Source organism: Lissotriton helveticus, chromosome 4_1, assembly GCF_964261635.1.
Source record: "Lissotriton helveticus chromosome 4_1, aLisHel1.1, whole genome shotgun sequence".
Classification (NCBI taxonomy): Eukaryota; Metazoa; Chordata; class Amphibia; order Caudata; family Salamandridae; genus Lissotriton; species Lissotriton helveticus.
The window spans coordinates 1,901,850,758-1,901,868,799 of record NC_136063.1 but is presented as its reverse complement, the minus strand read 5'-3'; the positions used below and the strand labels follow the sequence as shown (position 1 = coordinate 1,901,868,799).

The window sequence follows — 18,042 nt, the reverse complement described above, 5'->3', positions numbered from 1 at the left end:
TCACTATGGTGTTTGATGTACCATTGCAGCATTCAATGCACAAAAATTTCAGATTGTAGTGACTGTGCTTAAATAAACAACATATCCCATAGGGCCCTCTCCTTGAATAGTATGTTCTTTTCCTTGTTATTTTGGAACTATTCAGCAAAGAGACCAAAGGGATTATGAACCTAACATTTTATTAAAAACAGTGCCAAAGAACACAAATATTCCAAAAATATAGCAGCGCTGCCAGGTGCTTGTTGTTTTATAAAGCAATATTGGCATAGTGGATGGAGACAGCACAATATCTGAATGTAAATAGTGGTATTTAAATATGTTGACTGCAGAATGTAATACATTTCCTTTCTATCTACCAACTCAAATCAAAACTGAACTAAGGATACCTTTATTGATACAAAGCAATACTGAAATATTAAGGAAATAACTACTATATGACTATTTCCAGATGAAGCTATTCTGTTCTTTTAGTGCCTGCTTCTGAAGGCCCGACATAATGTACATAAATTGTGTATGACTTTACAGAACAGCTCACACTGTATCTTTACACTGGGCTGTTATAATCTGTGCATCGTTTACTTGCCTGCTCATGGATAATCTCGGAAAGCTCTTTCACCATTTCTCTAAAGTTTGATTTAAGTCCTTCTTGATACTCCACTTGATCCTCCTTGATGATCCGTTCATTTAGTTCCAGTGCGATACTACAGGATTGTATACATTTTCTGTGAATGGAAGACATGTTTTACACTTCTATTTCATGATTTTGTATTTTGTTGCAATCAGGAAATACATATTTTACAAACAATGCAGTAATTAACTGCAAAATAAAAAACAAGCATTAAACTCCTCTTCAAATATAAGAATACGACTAGACTCATCAATCCGCAAATAGTAAAATTGAGTCCAGTTTTATGAATGAGCATCAAATATGCAAATTATCTCAATGGAAGTTTGCTATAGTTTAAAGTGCCTTATTCATATATATGTACTTTACCATTTGTTAGGTCCTTTTTAGGTCTCGCCTGGGCCAGCGCACATGCGCAGCTCTGCGAGGCATTTAGTGAGGGCTTTTGAACTCTGAACACATGCTTGTGGGTGTGTTCAGAGTTCAAAACACCAGAGAACATCCGCAATTGGCCTGTGCATGCGTCTTTCTTAAAAAGACAGCACGCAATTGGTCCAAGGCGGGTGATTGTCCCGCCTTCTTTGTTCCCTGGGCTAGGGTGCTCGGGAGCAAGCATTAGTGCCATCTGTTTCCAATTATAATACCACTCAGTACCACATAATTACACTCTACTCAATGCAACATAAATACACTCCACATAATACCACTCAGTGCCACATAATTACACACCCCATAATTACACTCTACTCAATGCAACATAAATACACTCCACATAATACCACTGAGTACCACATAATTACACGTCACATAATTACACTCTACTCAATGTAACATAAATACACTCCACATAATACCACTCAGTGCCACATAATAACACACCACATAATTGCACTCTACTCAATGCAACATAAATACACACCACATACTACCAATCAACATAAATGCACTCCACACCATGACACAATTTCACTAAGCATAATTTCACTCAACACCACAGTTTCAGGCCACGCAATTCAACTCCGCACATTTCCAATACACACCACATAATTACGCACCAAACAACATATTTTAACTCCACAATCCACAACGTACCTTAATTCCACACCATATAGTGGCACCACCTGAGCACCAAACACCACTCACCACCACCATTTTGAATCAGCGCACCACCTAAGCATCACCTAAACATCACCTAAGCATCACGTCAGTCTGCCCTCGAAATCTGGCATCTGTTGACTCTCTCCTAGTGTCCGTCCGCTGCTCATGTTCTAAATAAATTACTGTTTTCCAACCTCCACTCACCCGTTATTTATGTCCCTCTCCCCCTAACAAAAAAACTATAACAAACAAGCATTAGAACTGGCAGGAAGAACTTGCCAGCAGTGCAAGTAAAAAAAAAAACCTAGAAGACATTTTTAATGTTAAAACCTTTTTTTAATCGGGTTGTTCAGTTGTATATAATGTTGTCTTTGTTTGTATAAAGGTAACAAAAATGCTTAACACTTTTTATTATAACCTTTCAACATGATGCACAGCAGCCACAATGCTCTACAACATAGCCAAAAGTTCTAGCTAAATACATAAGGTCCCAAGCCGAGACCTATTGGCCATGCCAATGCTTGTTCTGAAAGCTTTCAATCCACTATGTCACTCACAAGAGTACAATATTCTCAGCACACTGACTAAAGGTGCCCTTGATTTGCTCCAGTCATCCCTAAACTTTTTGCGTTCACCCTCCTGTTTTTTTAACATGTTTTGTTTGACTTTTACGACTCTGTGCCCTTTACCATTGCTAACCAGTGCTAAAGTGCTTGTGCTCTCTCATTTTAAGCATGGCAAAATTGGGTTAAACCCAATTGCATATTTAATGTACTTATAAGTCACAAGTAAAGTGGTACGGCAGGTACACAGTACATGCAAATTAAACGCTACTAGTGGGCCTGCAGCACTGATTGAGCCACCCACTTTAGCATGTCTGAGGCTTGCCATTGCAGCCTGTGTGTGCTGTTTTAAACTGTCATTTTGAGGTCGAAAATAAACCTTTTGCCAGGCCAAAATCATCCTTTTTAATACATATAAGACACCCTTTGGGTAGGTCCTAAACAGCCCAGAGGACAGAGTGAGTTGTATTTAAAAAGTTGGACATGCACTTTCACATTTTACATGTCCTGATAGAGAAAAACTCTACAATTTGTGTTTTACTATTGAAAAGCCTACCCTTGAAAGGTCTACCTTTGCCATAGGATAATATTGGGTTACAGTTTTACATTTAATCCGTGAAAACTTTTAATTGGTAGTAGGTAGGAATCTCGAGTTTGGTCACAAAATAATTTAAAGTCACAATCCTGAAAATGGCACGTTTAGATAGTTGGCAATTTTTGTCCTAACGATTTGACGCCCAGAGCCTGGTCCTGGATCACATGTCTAGGTGTAGGTGGCCTTTGTGTATTCCTCTCAGACAGTGTTAAAAAGGAGGGCCCAGGTTTTGGCAGGATGGACCATCCTAGCTTAATGAGGGGGCGGAGCTGTCACCTACCAAACTTGCATTTCAAAGACACTATCCCTGCACCCTCATAAAGGACTTCACAATAGCCTATTGTGTACCCAGACAAACTGGGACCAGGGCAGGGAGGCAGGAAATTCTAGACTTCTCTGTAGGGAGCAAACTCCAGATGTTTTTCCCACTTCAAAGTGGGCACCAGGAATAAATATTGGACCCTCAGAGGGACTCCAAGGGCTAGTTGGCTTTCTTCCTGACTAGAGTCTCAGGGACAAACAAGGCTCCAGCCATCTCTGGAACTATGCCTGCAGTTACTCCTGAGCTCCCAAGTGGTGCCCGCCCAATCCTGGACCCTTGGAAGAGAAATTAAAGATGCTCTGCCAGACCAGATGTGGTCCCCACCAGAACAAATGCCACACAACACAAACCAATACAGGATTTATCATCATATCCCTCACAGCTCCTCATCGGAACTGACACAGGGTGAGGCAACGCGACAGAGGACCCACATTGATCATTAGAACACACAATGTGCAACGCATCTTGATGCAGGACCTCACCTCACAATGCAGAACTGTTGCTGCGCGGCACAATGCCCCACATAAAGTACATAAGGTACCATTTTTAGCAGGTCTAACCTGGTCTCTGTATCCGGCCCATGTTCCGTTGTGGTTAGCCTGAACCTGTGACTTTGTCCTGGTCCAGCACGATCAGATAAGCATGTTGGATCATTTTTAAATTGCATAGCTCTGATTCAAGTAAGTGGATTTTTGTTGTTTTGATGTCAAATAATTTATTAGAATTTACTCTGTTCCATTTTCGCCTTATTATTGTTTGTGTGCTGCATAAATACTTTACACATTGCCTCTAAGTTAAGCTAGACTGCTTTTGTGCCAAGCTACCAGAGGGTTAAGTACAGTTTACTTTAGTGACTTTGGTGGTTCACCATGACGGGGATTGTGGCTTAAAAACCTCCTCATGCAACAACCCAATTTCTCACAATGAGAAACTCCCTTCCTGGGCGTGCTGTGATCAGCAATGCCCCCATCACTACATGGAAGCAGTTTGGCACTAACTTGCCTTTGACTATATTGATTCACTGGGAACAAGTATGCTTATTATGAAAAGTTTTGACAGAGGCAGTAGGCCTAACTTATTGACTGCGAAGAGCATATCTTGAAGACAAAAGGCCTTTAAAGGTAGATTGGTATTATACTGTGTTAAACCCTTTAAACAGCTATTTTGTTACATGTGATCTCACAGACTACAGCTGTAAGCAAGGCTTTTGGTGTTTGTTACCACTGCTGAAAACTATGGGGGTAGAAGATTTGCACTGCGATACTCAATGTTAGGCCATCTTTGAAGGAGTTTTATATTGCACTTATTTTTGATTTTAGGACTATGCACCTTATGATTGCCTTTTATGTAAACTTCACTTAATACAGCAGGCCTGAGTTGGATGTGTCAACAAGCCAAGGGTAAATGCTATAAGATTGATTGGTTCATTGGAAATGTTATATACAGAGGCCATGGACCATGTATTATGAACGTTATACCAAAGACTGGAAGTCTGACTTACTCATTGTGAAAAGTCTATGCTAAAGCCACTAGACCATTAAAAGTAGATTTTGTGCATATTTAGATCTTTATGACTGTATGCCTGAGGGTTGATGGTTAAGGTTGTGGGAGAAATATGTGCAATATAGCAGATCTAAATTGATTATGTTGACAAGCCATTGATAAATCTATAAGTCTGATTGAGAATGTTTATGTCAGATGCCATTAGTATGTTTTGCTTATTATGAAAAGTTACAAGCAAGACTCTGTGCATGTCTTTATTATTTAAAGCATATTTTAAACCCAATTTGTTTTAAAGGTGTATTGTTATTACATCATGTGAAAGCATGTAAACAGGCATTTATTCATATAGAATTTCACAGATTACCTTTTAGGGGCGGCTACCCCATTTAACAAAGAATGGGTATAGAAGATGTGCACTGTGATAATCATTGCTAAACCCTCTTCTTTTATTTCTTTATTTATAACTGCATGTATTAACACCATACAGCAATAAGTCACATCAACAGATCTTTTCGAAAGCTAAACATATCATACAGCAATACAAAAGAGACAGAAGAAAAGAAGAAAAGTAATAATATAAGTAAGAATAACTGTATGAATAGAAATAAAAAGGATTTGTAGGGGAAAGAACTTCTGTGGCGTCTCCGAGCTGGGAGACCACAGAATGAAAAACAATCAGCAGCCGCCCGTGCAGGTAAGTGCGGTGAGGAAGGGGTATGTCGACAGACAACAGAATAGGATTTATTTATTTAATTAATTTGCCCTATTCTGTCTTCTGTCAACTTCCCCCACCCCTCCCGCCTCGCCCCACCGTGCTTACCTGCACGGACCGTCGCTGAAGACAAGGCATCCTATGGATTATCTGTATGTGGTGAGCAGGAGCCATCCAGGGTCGGACAGGGAGTACTGATGACTTTGTGAATGTTATGTACATGGTGGGAAGGAGAAGGGGAAGGATGAGTGTTACTAGGGCAAGGTCTTGAGCCTCACATAAGCATGTGTCACCGGCAGGAGAATCTGCGCAGGGATACTGGTGGGATAAAGTAGGTTGTATCAGAGTGGGTTGGGGTTATCCACGTATCATGGGTACTTATCGGGCTGGGAGAAAGTGTGCAGTTAACAAGCACAAGGTTGCGTGGTGGCCAATTGGCTAGGTGGCGCTATTTAGAAATGGTACCGAGACTTGCAAACAGATTTCTACCTTATCATTTAGAGTGCAAATAAGTTTCTCATAAGAGGCCATCTTAAACATCTCAAACACCAACGTCTTGTGGGTGCTTGGAAAAAATAGCAGGTTAAAAATAACATGTGAACAAAATATCATGTCAGGAATATCAGGGACAAAAATATCAGGAAGGCAAGCTTCTATGGCAGGTGTGCAATACCAGTTTTGGAGCGTCTAGAAGAGACAGAATTTCCTCCTTGTCTCTCTAGCCCCCTTTCTAGACTCTCTAGCAGCTCCAGTCAGTCCTCCTCAGTGTAATTGACTTGCAGTCATTCCTGCCACTGAGTACGGAGACTCAGTAGATGGTGTTAGGAGTATAGGTGGCGGATCAGTAACTTATAAAATGCAGACATTACCCCTTGCTAAAAACCTCTTGAATACAAGATTGCCAGACAGATTTAAGAGTGCATGGTGGGGTTAGTTATACAACAGGCTCTTGCCATCAAATACATTAATGGTTTAAATCTCTTTATTACCATTTTCATCATAGCAAAAACTTAAGCTACATAGCCTGTGGAACACAGGATGCTTTATATACATTGATCTAACTTCCGCTGAACACCCCACCTCCCACCCCACCCCGGACCAGGGCTGCCTCAAACTGACTAGTGACGATTGTGGTATGCCCCCCCCCACCCAGCCATTACCTGTCTCAAGGTTTTGGAGTGGGAATAGTAGGGGCTTCCGAAAGGCGCAGTGAGCAAAGATACTTAGGGCAGGTAAGTTCACAGAATTCTGACATCAGGAGATTCAGAAATGGTTTCCATAATTTGTGGAATGGTGTGCTTTGATTCAATAGTGTTTAGTTCACTTGTTCCATTCCCATTATGTACCACAGTTTGTGCAGCCAACCTTGGTATGTCGGGATGTGATCTGTGCCCCAGTGCGACAGTATGTTCTGCAGTGACGCTAATAGCTCTAGACCAATCTGCCTGCCTCTACAAGATTTTAATGGGAAGTTAAGGGTGTTAGGAAGGCCCAGGATGATATAGGCAGGGAATCTCAGGAATTCCGTGTCCAGGTAAGTGTTGATATCGTTAAAGACCCTTGTCCAGTATGGCGCTGTTACCAGGCAGTCCCATAAAATGTGTAGTAAGGCTGCACTGCCACTAGCAGTCCAGTGATTTGGATGGTACGGACCATGGAGTCTGATTGGGGTAAGGTACCAATGTTATAATCTTTGTCGCTGTTTCATTCGCTGATGTATTATGAGCAGTTTGCCCAGCACAATAGTGGATATCTACCCATTCCTTCGGTGTCAGTTCCTGCCTGATCTCGGACTCCCATCGGAGTTGACTTGCCGTTTTAGAAGTTGTGCTCGGCGGATCCAGGAATTTATATAACTGTTTGATTAAACATGAGTTCGTAGGGGTTGAGAGCACCCAGCATTCTTAGGGCGTGAAGCGTCGTGCCTCTGGGCGAACTGTTGGTTGCATCACCCAATGGCGTATTTGTGTGTAGTGCCAACGCTCACTTTCAGGAATCCATGATTCTGCCCGGAGAGATTCAAATGGGATAGGGCCCTCCATGTCGAACAAATGTCTGATCGATCTACATCCTGGGTGGTTCCAACAATGAAACACAGTGCTGTTTAGGGCTGGTGTAAACTCGGGGGTCCCTACTATAGGGGATCAGTGGGAAGGGAAGTAAGTAAGGTCTCTTTGAGTCGCTAGTTTATCCAAAGCAATTAGTGCTGGTTTGGTGATAGAGGACAGGTAGAGGTTAGTAGGTCGGGCATTTTTAGGGAGGAAGGGGATCCTCCATAGAGGTTGTCCTGCCAGGGTCTTTCCATGAGCAACCAGTGTTTTTACAATTCTGCGCAGGACCATTCTACAAAAACTCTCAACTGTGTAGCCTGATAATATCGCTGTAGATCTGGGACCCACAGCCAATCTTTGAGGCAATGTCAAGGGCGCTTATCTGCCCAAATGAAGCAATTCACCTTGTCTTGGATGATGTGGAGCGTGCCCCGAGGAGGTTCTACTTGGAGGGCTTGGAAGATATACAAAATCCGGGGAAGGATCGTCATATTAATAGCCGCAATTCTCCCCAGCCAAGATAGAGTAGTGTCGCCATTGGTGAAGGTCACCACGTATTTGCCGAGTCAGGGAGCAGTAGTTAAGAGTGGCCTTCATGGAAATCGTGGGGGCAATTTGAAGTACTAAATAAGAAAGATGTGATGGGGCTTTCTGCTTGAGGGTGTCCATCTTTTGGGGCTGCAGAGTTAGGCTCAAGGCCTGCGATTTATGAATGTTCACTTTGAAACCAACTGCCTGGCCAAACAATTCCAATTCTTTAGGGAAAGCTGGTAAAGAGGTGGATGGATTCTACAGTGTCGCTAAAATGTTGTCTGAATTTAGACTGGCTGTGTGGTGGTCTCCTCTTAATTTAATCCCTGTTATTGCTGGATTGGATTGAATTCTATGGGCCATGGGTTCCATGTACAATGCGAAGAGTAACGGAGACATGGGGAAGCCCTGTATGGTGCCCCTGGAAATTGGGAAGGTTGTGGGCTTGTGCCCATTAAACTGAATCATAGCTATAGGATGATCGTAGGTGCTAAAAATCCAGCTTATAAACCTGTCTCCAAGGCCAAAGTGCTATAGTGTATCCTTGAGGTATGGCCAGTGCACTCTATCGAATACCTTCTCAGCATCCACCGCTAGGAGCATTCGCTCCTATGTTTAAGCCCCTTGTCTATGAAATGGAGAACCCTGCGAGTATTGTCTCTGCATTGACATTGGGTGACGTATCCGGCCTGATACAGGTCGATAAGCACCGGGAGGAGCGGGTTTAGGCGGGACGCCAAGATACCCGCAAAGCTTTTAAGGTCCACATTTAACAATGAAATCGGCCTGTAAGCCGGGCATTGTGTTTTGTCCTTCCCTGGCTGTGGGATCACCACTATCGATGCCATCTGCATAGAAGGGGGAAGAACTGCCAATCTCCCCAGTTCATGAAATAGCCATGTGAGAAGGGGTGCAAGGGTTTTGCAGAAGGTCTTATAAAATATGGCTGGGAAGCCATTCGGACTGGGGAATTTAGATGTCTGTAGGCGGGCAATGCCAGAAGTGACTTCCTCAATTTGAATAAGGCTATCTAAGTCATCCCTCTGTTCTGTGGTGAGGACTTATGTGTGCACAGCCCTGAAATAGGCTTGAATGTTTTCCGACTTAAGGTATTGAGCTTTTCTAGATTTCTTTATAGTACTCTCGGAAGGCCTCCGTGATATAAGGGTCCTCGGTCTGTTACTGGCCCTTAGAATCTGTGACCTCGTGCTCCTGTCTTTGGGCCCACAGTCTGTTGGCAAAGAGACGCCCACACCTATCCCCCACAACATAGTATTGATGTTTATGACGGATTGCTGCGTATTCCGCTCTGTCTGTGTCTAGGCCGCCCAACTGAGCTCTGGTAGCTTCCAGCTGTCTCCATACCCTGGGGGCACCAGTCCTTTTCTGAATACGTTCAAGTTCTACTACTTGAGCGGAAAGCTGCTGGCGTTTGTCCCGACGGGTTTTGTTTTTAGCCGCCAATATGGCAATTAATTCCCCCTAATCACTGTCTTTAGGGCATCCTAGAGAATGGAAGTGGTCATACCCGTGGTGTCATTTGCAGTTAGGTAGTTGTCTATGGCATTTGAGATCTGTTGTATATTTTGTGGGTGTTGAAGGAGTTTATCCCTCAAACGTATGGGTTGCGTTAAGGGGTATCTAAAGTGATTACTACTGCTGCATGGTCAGGGAGGAATCTGGGCTCAATCGTAGTGTCCTGCACTCCAGGGATGAGGTCTTGTGTGACTAGTAGGTAGTCCAGTCTACCGTAGGATTTGTGTGCAAATGAATAGTACGTGTAGTCCCAGGTCGAAGTGTGGGTATGTCTCCAAATGTCTGTGAGGCCCATGCTTAGAAACCATTGTAGTCCCCCTTGGAGAGTGCCACCGTCTGGCCGTATCTTTGCACCGTCCTATCCAGGTCATTATCGAAGACAAGGTTAAGGTCATCCCCCACTATATGAGTGATCGTGTCTGGGACCCCAGTTTCTCCATCTGAGCCTTCCAAAGGAAAGGTTCCTTTCCTGCATTAGGCGCATATATGGTGGCTACAGTTAACGCTTTCGGACCTGCTTGTATCAAGTATGCTATCATCCTCCCCTCCCCCTTATCTCTGCCTCTTTAGAAAGGACCTTACCCCTAAAGTGTCGGGACACCAGAAGAGCTACCCCTGCGGTTTTGTTCGGGAAGGACGAGAAGTACTCTTGGGGAAAGTGTTTGGGATGGAGATTATGCCCATCCTTGGAGAGGAGATGTGTTTCTTGTTACAGGCAAATGGGAGCTCCGATTGTTCCAGATACAATAAAATAGCGCGCCTTTTCAGGGGGAGATTAAAGCCTTTTACATTCAGCGTGAGGATTGTTAGGTGGTATGACATGAAAAAATAGGGCAATAGAGTATTGTGATGGCAGTAACCGGGTCCAACAAACAAAGATAAACCAATCGCCCCATATCAGGACGAGAAACCTTAATAACATAAAATGTACTAACACAGTGTCAAAGTCCATTTCCCGTTGGTCTATGGAATGTTCTTCAGCGGGGTTGTGGAAGCCTACCATCACCCTCACCTGGCCCACCCTAACCCAGAGCGAGTCCTATGTAACATGATAAGGGCGGTTTTAATTGAAGAGCATCACACCCAAGAGATGATGGTGGCCTTAATTTGTGGCTTGCGGACCGGGGATCATGGAGAAGGCGAACTCTGTGGGATAAAGAGTCAATGACGGCTTGCTTTTCTCTGGCTACAGTTTTGGCATCTGGATTGCGATCAGCAGGGAATCCTCTTGTGTTCCTCCGTTCTTGATTGCCCTCTTAGTCCTGGCTCCCTTTGTCATTCCTGCTGGGTGTCCAGGGCCATGTCTAAAATGTTGTGAGCTTCCTCCAACGATCTAGTTTGATGCAGATTCCCTTTGTGCCAGAAAACTAAGCAGAGAGGGTGGCCCCAGTTATACCGTACCCCAGCAGCCTGAAGATGTGAGGTGATAGGGCAGAAAGATTTGCGTTTCTGAAGGGTTATGCCGGCTAGGTCCTGGTATAGGGTTGGATGATAACCCTTGTATTGCAATGGGCGTTCTTCTCGTACCCGTTGGAGGATACATTCCTTCAAGGGGAAATCATGTACACAGGTGAGAATGTCAGGTGGAGGAGCGTGGGAGATCGTTTAGGGCCCACCCTATGTGTTCTGTCCAATTTAATGCTTTCCTCCAGGGTGGGGCCTCGAGAACAGATCTGAAAAGGTCCATAACAAATGTAGAGATGTCTGATCCCTCTGTGCCAGATGGTCTGCCTCTAATGCGAATATTACTGTGACATGATCTGTTCTCTAAATCCTACGCGTGTGCCTGGAGGTCCAGGTGCTGATCCCTGAGGCAGAAGACCTCTTGCTGTAGCTGTTCACTCTCCTCGTCTCTGCTTGATTTGTGGTCTTCCAAAGTAGAGATCATCACCTCAAGTACAACCAGGTCCTGTCCAGCTTCCTTCAAAACAAAAAGAGAGGGAGGGATATAGCTAAGACGCTCTCAAACCCCACGTTATCCAATAATCAAAACAATGAAAGAGCGTCAACAGTATCCATAAAAGCACACTCTTACCCCAACCGAACCCCCAAGGGAAAGAATCTAACCAAGAGGGAAAATGAGGGGAGAGAAAGAAAAAATAGTAGGAGGAGAGATCAATGGTGAGAGGAGAAACCCTCAAACACAAAACAAGTAGGTGTTAATTATCATCATTGGGTTTCCCAAGTATAAAAACAGAAAAAAGAGAGGGGACCCCCATTAGGGCCCACAGTCCAAGTGCTAATTTAAAAGGAAGTTCGGCAGTTCCTAATATCAATTTTAATTGAGGGATAGCCTACTTCCATTAAAAGCATGTGAAAAGAGCGGACATATTAAGGAAATAACAATGAGAACCTAATGTCCTTTCAACGAAAAAATAAAATATGGTCAACATGTTTCTGCTTACAGATGAGCTACAGTCACTCAAGCATTCAGCAGGACCCGAAAAGTAAACTCTTAAAAAAGAGGAAATTCTCTGTTTAATAGCAGAGAAAGGGGACACACTCTAACGTGTATCCAATCGTCGCTCTCATCTAGAAAAAAAGGGGGTGGTGTGGTTAAATCACCCACTCACGGTTACTCCTCCATGAGTTTCTTTGGTTGCTGTTAATACACCCGTATTTATCAGGCTTCTTGTAAATGTCTCATGGGTACATGGCAGGGGTATTCTTCACGGCCGTTGCAAATGTCAAACGGACGTCTCCCCGCTCCGAACCTACGGAGTGCACATCCATTCCTTAAGCTCCTGCGTAAATTCTTTCTTGAAGGACTGAGGGTCTTCCTGTAATGCTGCAAACATTGATTCCAGATAGCAGCGGGTGACTGGCTCCTCTGGTATTCCCATATTGGCGGCCCCCTCCGCCGTTGACGTCTCTGTGGTGTCACTCGATTGGGCCCCAGCGTTTTTAAGAAGCATGTCTTTTAGGGTGCAATCTTTTTTTCCATTTGCAGCAGCCATTTCCAGAAGGCTGAGCATGTCCCAGATGCCCAACCTGACCAGCAGTTCAGTAGCCCGGGGGTCGCGCCAGAATGTGAGTAATATGCTCCAACTTGGTGTTGACTTTAATTGTTGCTCCTAGAGGTTCTGTTGTTAGCCCCTTCTGGATTGTCACTTGATGAATACACTAAGCTCAGTGCTGAAGGGCCTCCGTGTGTTGGATCAGCCACGATCCCCCTTCCCCGGTTTGCTCTATTTGCTGGGACTGGTGCGATCGAGGTCCACCATGATCGGTGCCCCCTGGGCTTCAAAGAGCCCTACCACGAGACATTGTGCTGTGCCCCGGCCGATTTGGGAGATGGCGCTTCTGGTCAGGTGAGAAGATGGAGGTCCTCATCCTCTGCCCCACCCCATCAGCCTGAGACGACTCCTGGTGGCCAACATCGCTAGGAACAGCCCCAGAAGCCACCGACCAAGCACGCAACCTGGGGGTCATCCTCTTCTCCGCGCTCTCCATGACCAAGCAGGTCTCCGCCATCTCCACTTCCTGCTTCAACACCCGCCGAATGCTGGGCAGGATTTTCAAATGGATCCCCTCCGACACGAGAAAAACAGTCACCCAGGCCCTCGTCACCAGCAGACTGGAATACCGGAACGCCCTCTACGCAGGCAGAAACAACAACCAAGCTCCTGAAACGGCTGCAACGCATCCAGAACGCCTCGGCACGACTGAACCTCGATATCCCCAACGCGGCCACATCACACCACACCTGAGAGGCCTGCATTGGCTCCCCGTCAACAACAGGATCACCTCCAAACTCCTCATCCACGCACACAAAGCCCTACACAAAGCCGGACCAGCATACCTCAACAACCGACTCAGCTTCTACACCCCCACCCGCAGCCTCCGCTCTACCAACCTCGCCCTCGCCACAGTCCCACGTATCCGGAAAACCACCGCCGGCGGCAGATCATTCTCCTACCTCGCAGCCAAGACCTGGAACACTCGCCCTACAAGCCTACGACAGACCCAGGACCTGCTGACCTTCAGAAGACTCCTCAAGACCTGGCTCTTCGATCAGTAGCAGCCCCCCCCCCTACCCCCCCCCCCACCCCCCGCTCCTTGAGACCCTCACGGGTACGTAGGGCGCTTTACAAATGAAATGATTTGATTTGATTTAATAAATCTTAATAAGTCAAACTCCTGAGTACATCCTACTAGTACACATTTTTTGGATGCGGCCACCAGTAAATCGGGAATAACCCCAACCATGCTATAAGAAAAGGGGTGAGACAGGGATTTGCTTGATCTAGAGCTCTAACCTCAATGCGACCGTGTTATTGCTCATGAATGTTATTATTCTTTTGTATGTGCACAGTTTGAAATTAAATACTTGTTTGCTTACAAAAGTGAGTATTCAACTGGACATTAATTTATGGTAAGTCCTGTGTGCGCTTTGAGTTAGGAGTCATTTTCACTTATCTGTTGCTACATTTTCATCCCTGAGGAAGCCTTGACTGCTCATCCAAAGCTATCACAGAGAGTCAAGTGCAAAAGAAGTACTTAGCCCAGTTGATCAGGATCCATATTAAGTCGGGCCTGGGACATCAGCTGTAAAAGGACTCAACAACCATGTTTGGGCCCAGCTGCCCCTGCGTGTCCTGTGACCCTCTGAAAAGGATTCTGATAATGATCATAGGATTCCAGAAGACAGATCGTGAATGGAGTTCTCATCTACGTAAGACTGGTACAATTTAAAAATGTGTAACTATATTGAGTAATTGCTCTGCTCTGCTACATGTTTAATTTATTGTTTTGTTAAATATGCTGTTGGTATGATTTTCATGAAGTGTTTATCAAGTAAACTCTATTAAATACAAATAAACTAGAATCATACTCTTTGAGCCTCTTTGGTTTAAAAGGCTTTGCAATGGATTGCTTCTTCATGAACTTCCTTTTGCTCTTCAGCATCTTACTCAGACTTGTATAATTTTGCACTTCTTTTCTTTCACAATCCTTCTTAAACTGGTCCTCTCTTCTTTGCCCTTTAATCTGCACACTAACCTCATTTACTATCAAAACTTTCCCTACTCCACACTGAACTGTCTTCCATAATGACAGTGATTCTTGTCAATTTCATTTTTCTACTCCCCCCATGGGTCTGCAATGTGCTATTGTTCCTTTTATTTCCTTCCTGGTATTCTTTGTTCTCATTACAGAAACTCAAATATGGACCTCTTATTAATAAAGGGTATCTGCATTTAAGGACTCTGTTCCCTCTCCACCTTCAGGAGGCTTGAATCATCATAGGACCCACACCTCACAGTATCAGTTGGTGGAGACAATAGAGGAGTCAACCTTAAAACATAGTTAAGTGAGTTCTTCCGGTGACTGTAATTGTTTCACCAATGGGGCTGGGTTGCGAGGGGCTGAAAGGAAATATTGAAACTATCCTATGGTCAATTATTCCTTTTTTGAGATTTACGATTGGTAAGGTTAAAAAGCCAAATGCATATGCATGAAATCAACCCAGACAGAAAGGCAACAAAGGCCGGGATACACACACAGACCAGACTTTGCAGTGAGTTTTGAGAACACGTCTAAATGTTAACCTGGTTCCTCCTTTCAGGAATTAAATAATTTTGATATTGCATTGTTTGGAGAAAATGTAGATTCCTTACATTTCCCATGTCAGGTTTTCAAATGGAACATTATTTGTATGCATCCAGGACCAAGGTTCAAGCTCCATAACCCAGGTGTAACCCTAAATGTACTTCATTTATTTGATTTTGGGGGCTTGTTTTTTGTAATGTGCTACAAACCACTGAGTGCTAGTCTCAGAGGACTTGTTCATCCTTAAACCACTGGACTCAATTCTGGTCATGTGGTAGGACATATCTCTCAAGAATAGCCACATTGTGTCATAGTTACAGAGAATTCGCAATGCTGTGCCTAATGAATAGTTTAGGAGACACCTGCTCGTTCCTGTTTGCCACTCGGAAATCAGGACAGTTACTTTCTCCTGGTGTACCCCAAAACATAGATCTCTATAGGGAAATATAGAGGGTAAAAGAGTCAAAGAATTGTAAGAAATGTCTGAGGGGTCCTTACAAGGACATATATGATATGAATACTTTGAGTGAGCCATGCAAAATCTAAGATGAGTTGAGGAGTTTCCAACTGAGAAATAGGCAGCTCAAAAACTATTAACAGTACCAACGTATTAAAGAGAAACACTCCGTGCGGGTGGAATCCAGGACATGGAAAGGAGTCTTGTGTCCTCCACTGAGTGAAATATGTATGTAATGCGGAAGTATAGCTATGCTGTCACTGTGCGTGAGCAACATTTGATTGTAGTTCTTTCAGAAATGGAAGCAACGTATCTGACTATGTCCTAATAGACAATGGGAAAGAATATATGGCTTCAAAACACTTTTCAAATGATCAGGCAATATGAACTGACAGACGTTGAAAACTCACCTGAAGATGTCTTTTAATTCATTCACTTTTTTACTCGGATATTTGTTGGATCGACTGTCATCAAGAAATGCCCTGGCATATGCCAATGGACCAGCATTTACCTAAAATACAAAAGTATTTACAATTTTGATACATGAATATATTTAACACTTTATCTCCCGGGTCAATAATTTTTTTTACATTAAATTACTAAACTATTCTTGTTGACTGGTAACAGTTTAGGTAGAAGTAAAAATTATTATAAGAGCCCTAAAGCACATGCAAATCTTGTGCATGACTAATCTCATTCTCCTGTACAGTCCTACCAATCACAGTCTGTTAATATAATGCATAACTGCTTCATACTCTTATATTCAGCCTCTTCTCAAGTGCATCACTGGCACATAGTTAACTGGCCCCAGACTACATTTCATACCAGCAGACTAAACAGCTTGACCACCCAAGTACTTGCTAAGGAAAGAATATCAAGAGGATTTTACTTAAAGGAAACACATGGTGTATGACGCATGGCATAGGTAGGTACCCTACTGGTTGCTTCATTGAGGCATATCTCTAAAATGCGAAAAAATCAACCATAAGGCTGGCACAATGAGCATCATTTGCTTTATGACAGGCCAAATCATGACTACAGCAGTGAAAATGGAAAGCATATAAAAGTTGCCACTGCAGGCTCAAATTAATTGCTTTAATGGATTATTCATCTTTTTTTTAAAAACAACTTTATTTGAAGTTTTAACAACCTCACATAGGTCATCGCCAGCTCTCATCACGAACCAATATATTCAGTATGTGGCTAGAGCTGCATCATATAATATAGATCATTTCAACATCTGAGAACTGGATCCACATCTACTGGGACATAAAAGCTACATTATCCAATCCAGCTCTTCGACCTACCCAACTCTCATCCCGTTACCTCTGGGGTAGAATCTCTGCTAGCCTCCCAGAGACAGGAGCTATCCAAAAGAGGTTTGTCGAATATCTCAGCTGCGTGTACCACGGTTTGAAGACGAGTTGCACCTATGTCCCTCTTAACATACACATGGAAGGGGGTTGATGCCCTGTGGTAGGTCAGACGTGTATCCCTAAGGGTGGTCGTATGCTTTTCTATTGAGTGGATCGTCCACACTTTGGCCTACCATATTGCGGTTGTCGGCAGGGATGGGCCCCTCCATCTTTGGGCAACCACTAGTCGGGCAGCCAAGAGTAAATGAGTCAGTAATCTGCTGGAGGGGGAAAACGGGACACCAAACCAGCTCTGCCAATTACCACACATCAGGTGTTAGACTAACGCATTTTAGGGCTGGTGACCACATAACCACACTAAACTGCATTAGTCACGTATTTAGGGCACTGTGGGTATTAAATGCTGTTAAACAAAAGAAGCCCAGTGAGCTTTGGCACTTTTTGTGCAATGCTGCTCTGTCTGCCCAGGCAAGTGTTAGCTTTGTAGCCTGCTGTCCTGGGCTCAGAGGTTGCTATGGTGACTGAGACTCTTCTCGAGTCTTGATGTTGATACACTGTTTCTGGGACGAAACAATACATCTGTTCTCCGGTGGCATCTCACGCTAGGAGACAGCTGTAGATCTGGTGCAGTTGGGGTGTCTCTTTCGGAGAGAGAGAGAAAGGGAGTGGGCTTGAAATAAACAACAGCGAAAACAGGACCCAGGCTCACGTCCTCTGTTGTTTTCCGGCATGCTGCTGGCTGCAGGTCACTGGTCAAGGCTGCAGCTCCGTCGTGCTACTGTTGACACCTGACCCATGGACACTGACTCACTGTTCAGAACAGGCAGCAGGTGCTAGCGGGCACAGCGCAGAAGGGAGAGGAGTCACTGGCTCTCCCTACCCTCTGCTCTCCAGACCCTCCCCCAGAGTTTACTGGCCTTAGCCTACATCGACTGCACAGTCTAACCTCTGTTGTAGCAGCCTTGTGAGCCCTGTCCAGCCCACTCAAAGTAATTAGAAGACACTCTCAAGACAAGAGCTCAGCGTCCCACACACTCTCCCCAGACTCTATTGGACTGCATGCCTAGTCGGTGAGTAACACACACTATCTCTGCACTGAGGTTCGCTTGTCTGATTTCTGCAG

The 18,042-nt window shown here is 44.2% G+C and overlaps 1 protein-coding gene across 2 annotated transcripts in view; it reads right to left on the bottom strand.

The window, feature by feature from the left end:
- Positions 1–18,042, bottom strand: part of DOCK11 (dedicator of cytokinesis 11) — a 1,219,508-nt gene that overhangs the window by 82,025 nt on the left and 1,119,441 nt on the right. For both annotated transcript variants that reach the window (XM_078688544.1, XM_078688546.1), the window contains 2 exons: positions 15,954–16,054; positions 584–722 (listed from right to left, as the gene is read on the bottom strand). In XM_078688544.1, coding sequence (XP_078544670.1) covers positions 584–722; positions 15,954–16,054 — 240 coding nt within the window. The remainder of the gene's footprint in view (positions 1–583; positions 723–15,953; positions 16,055–18,042) is intronic.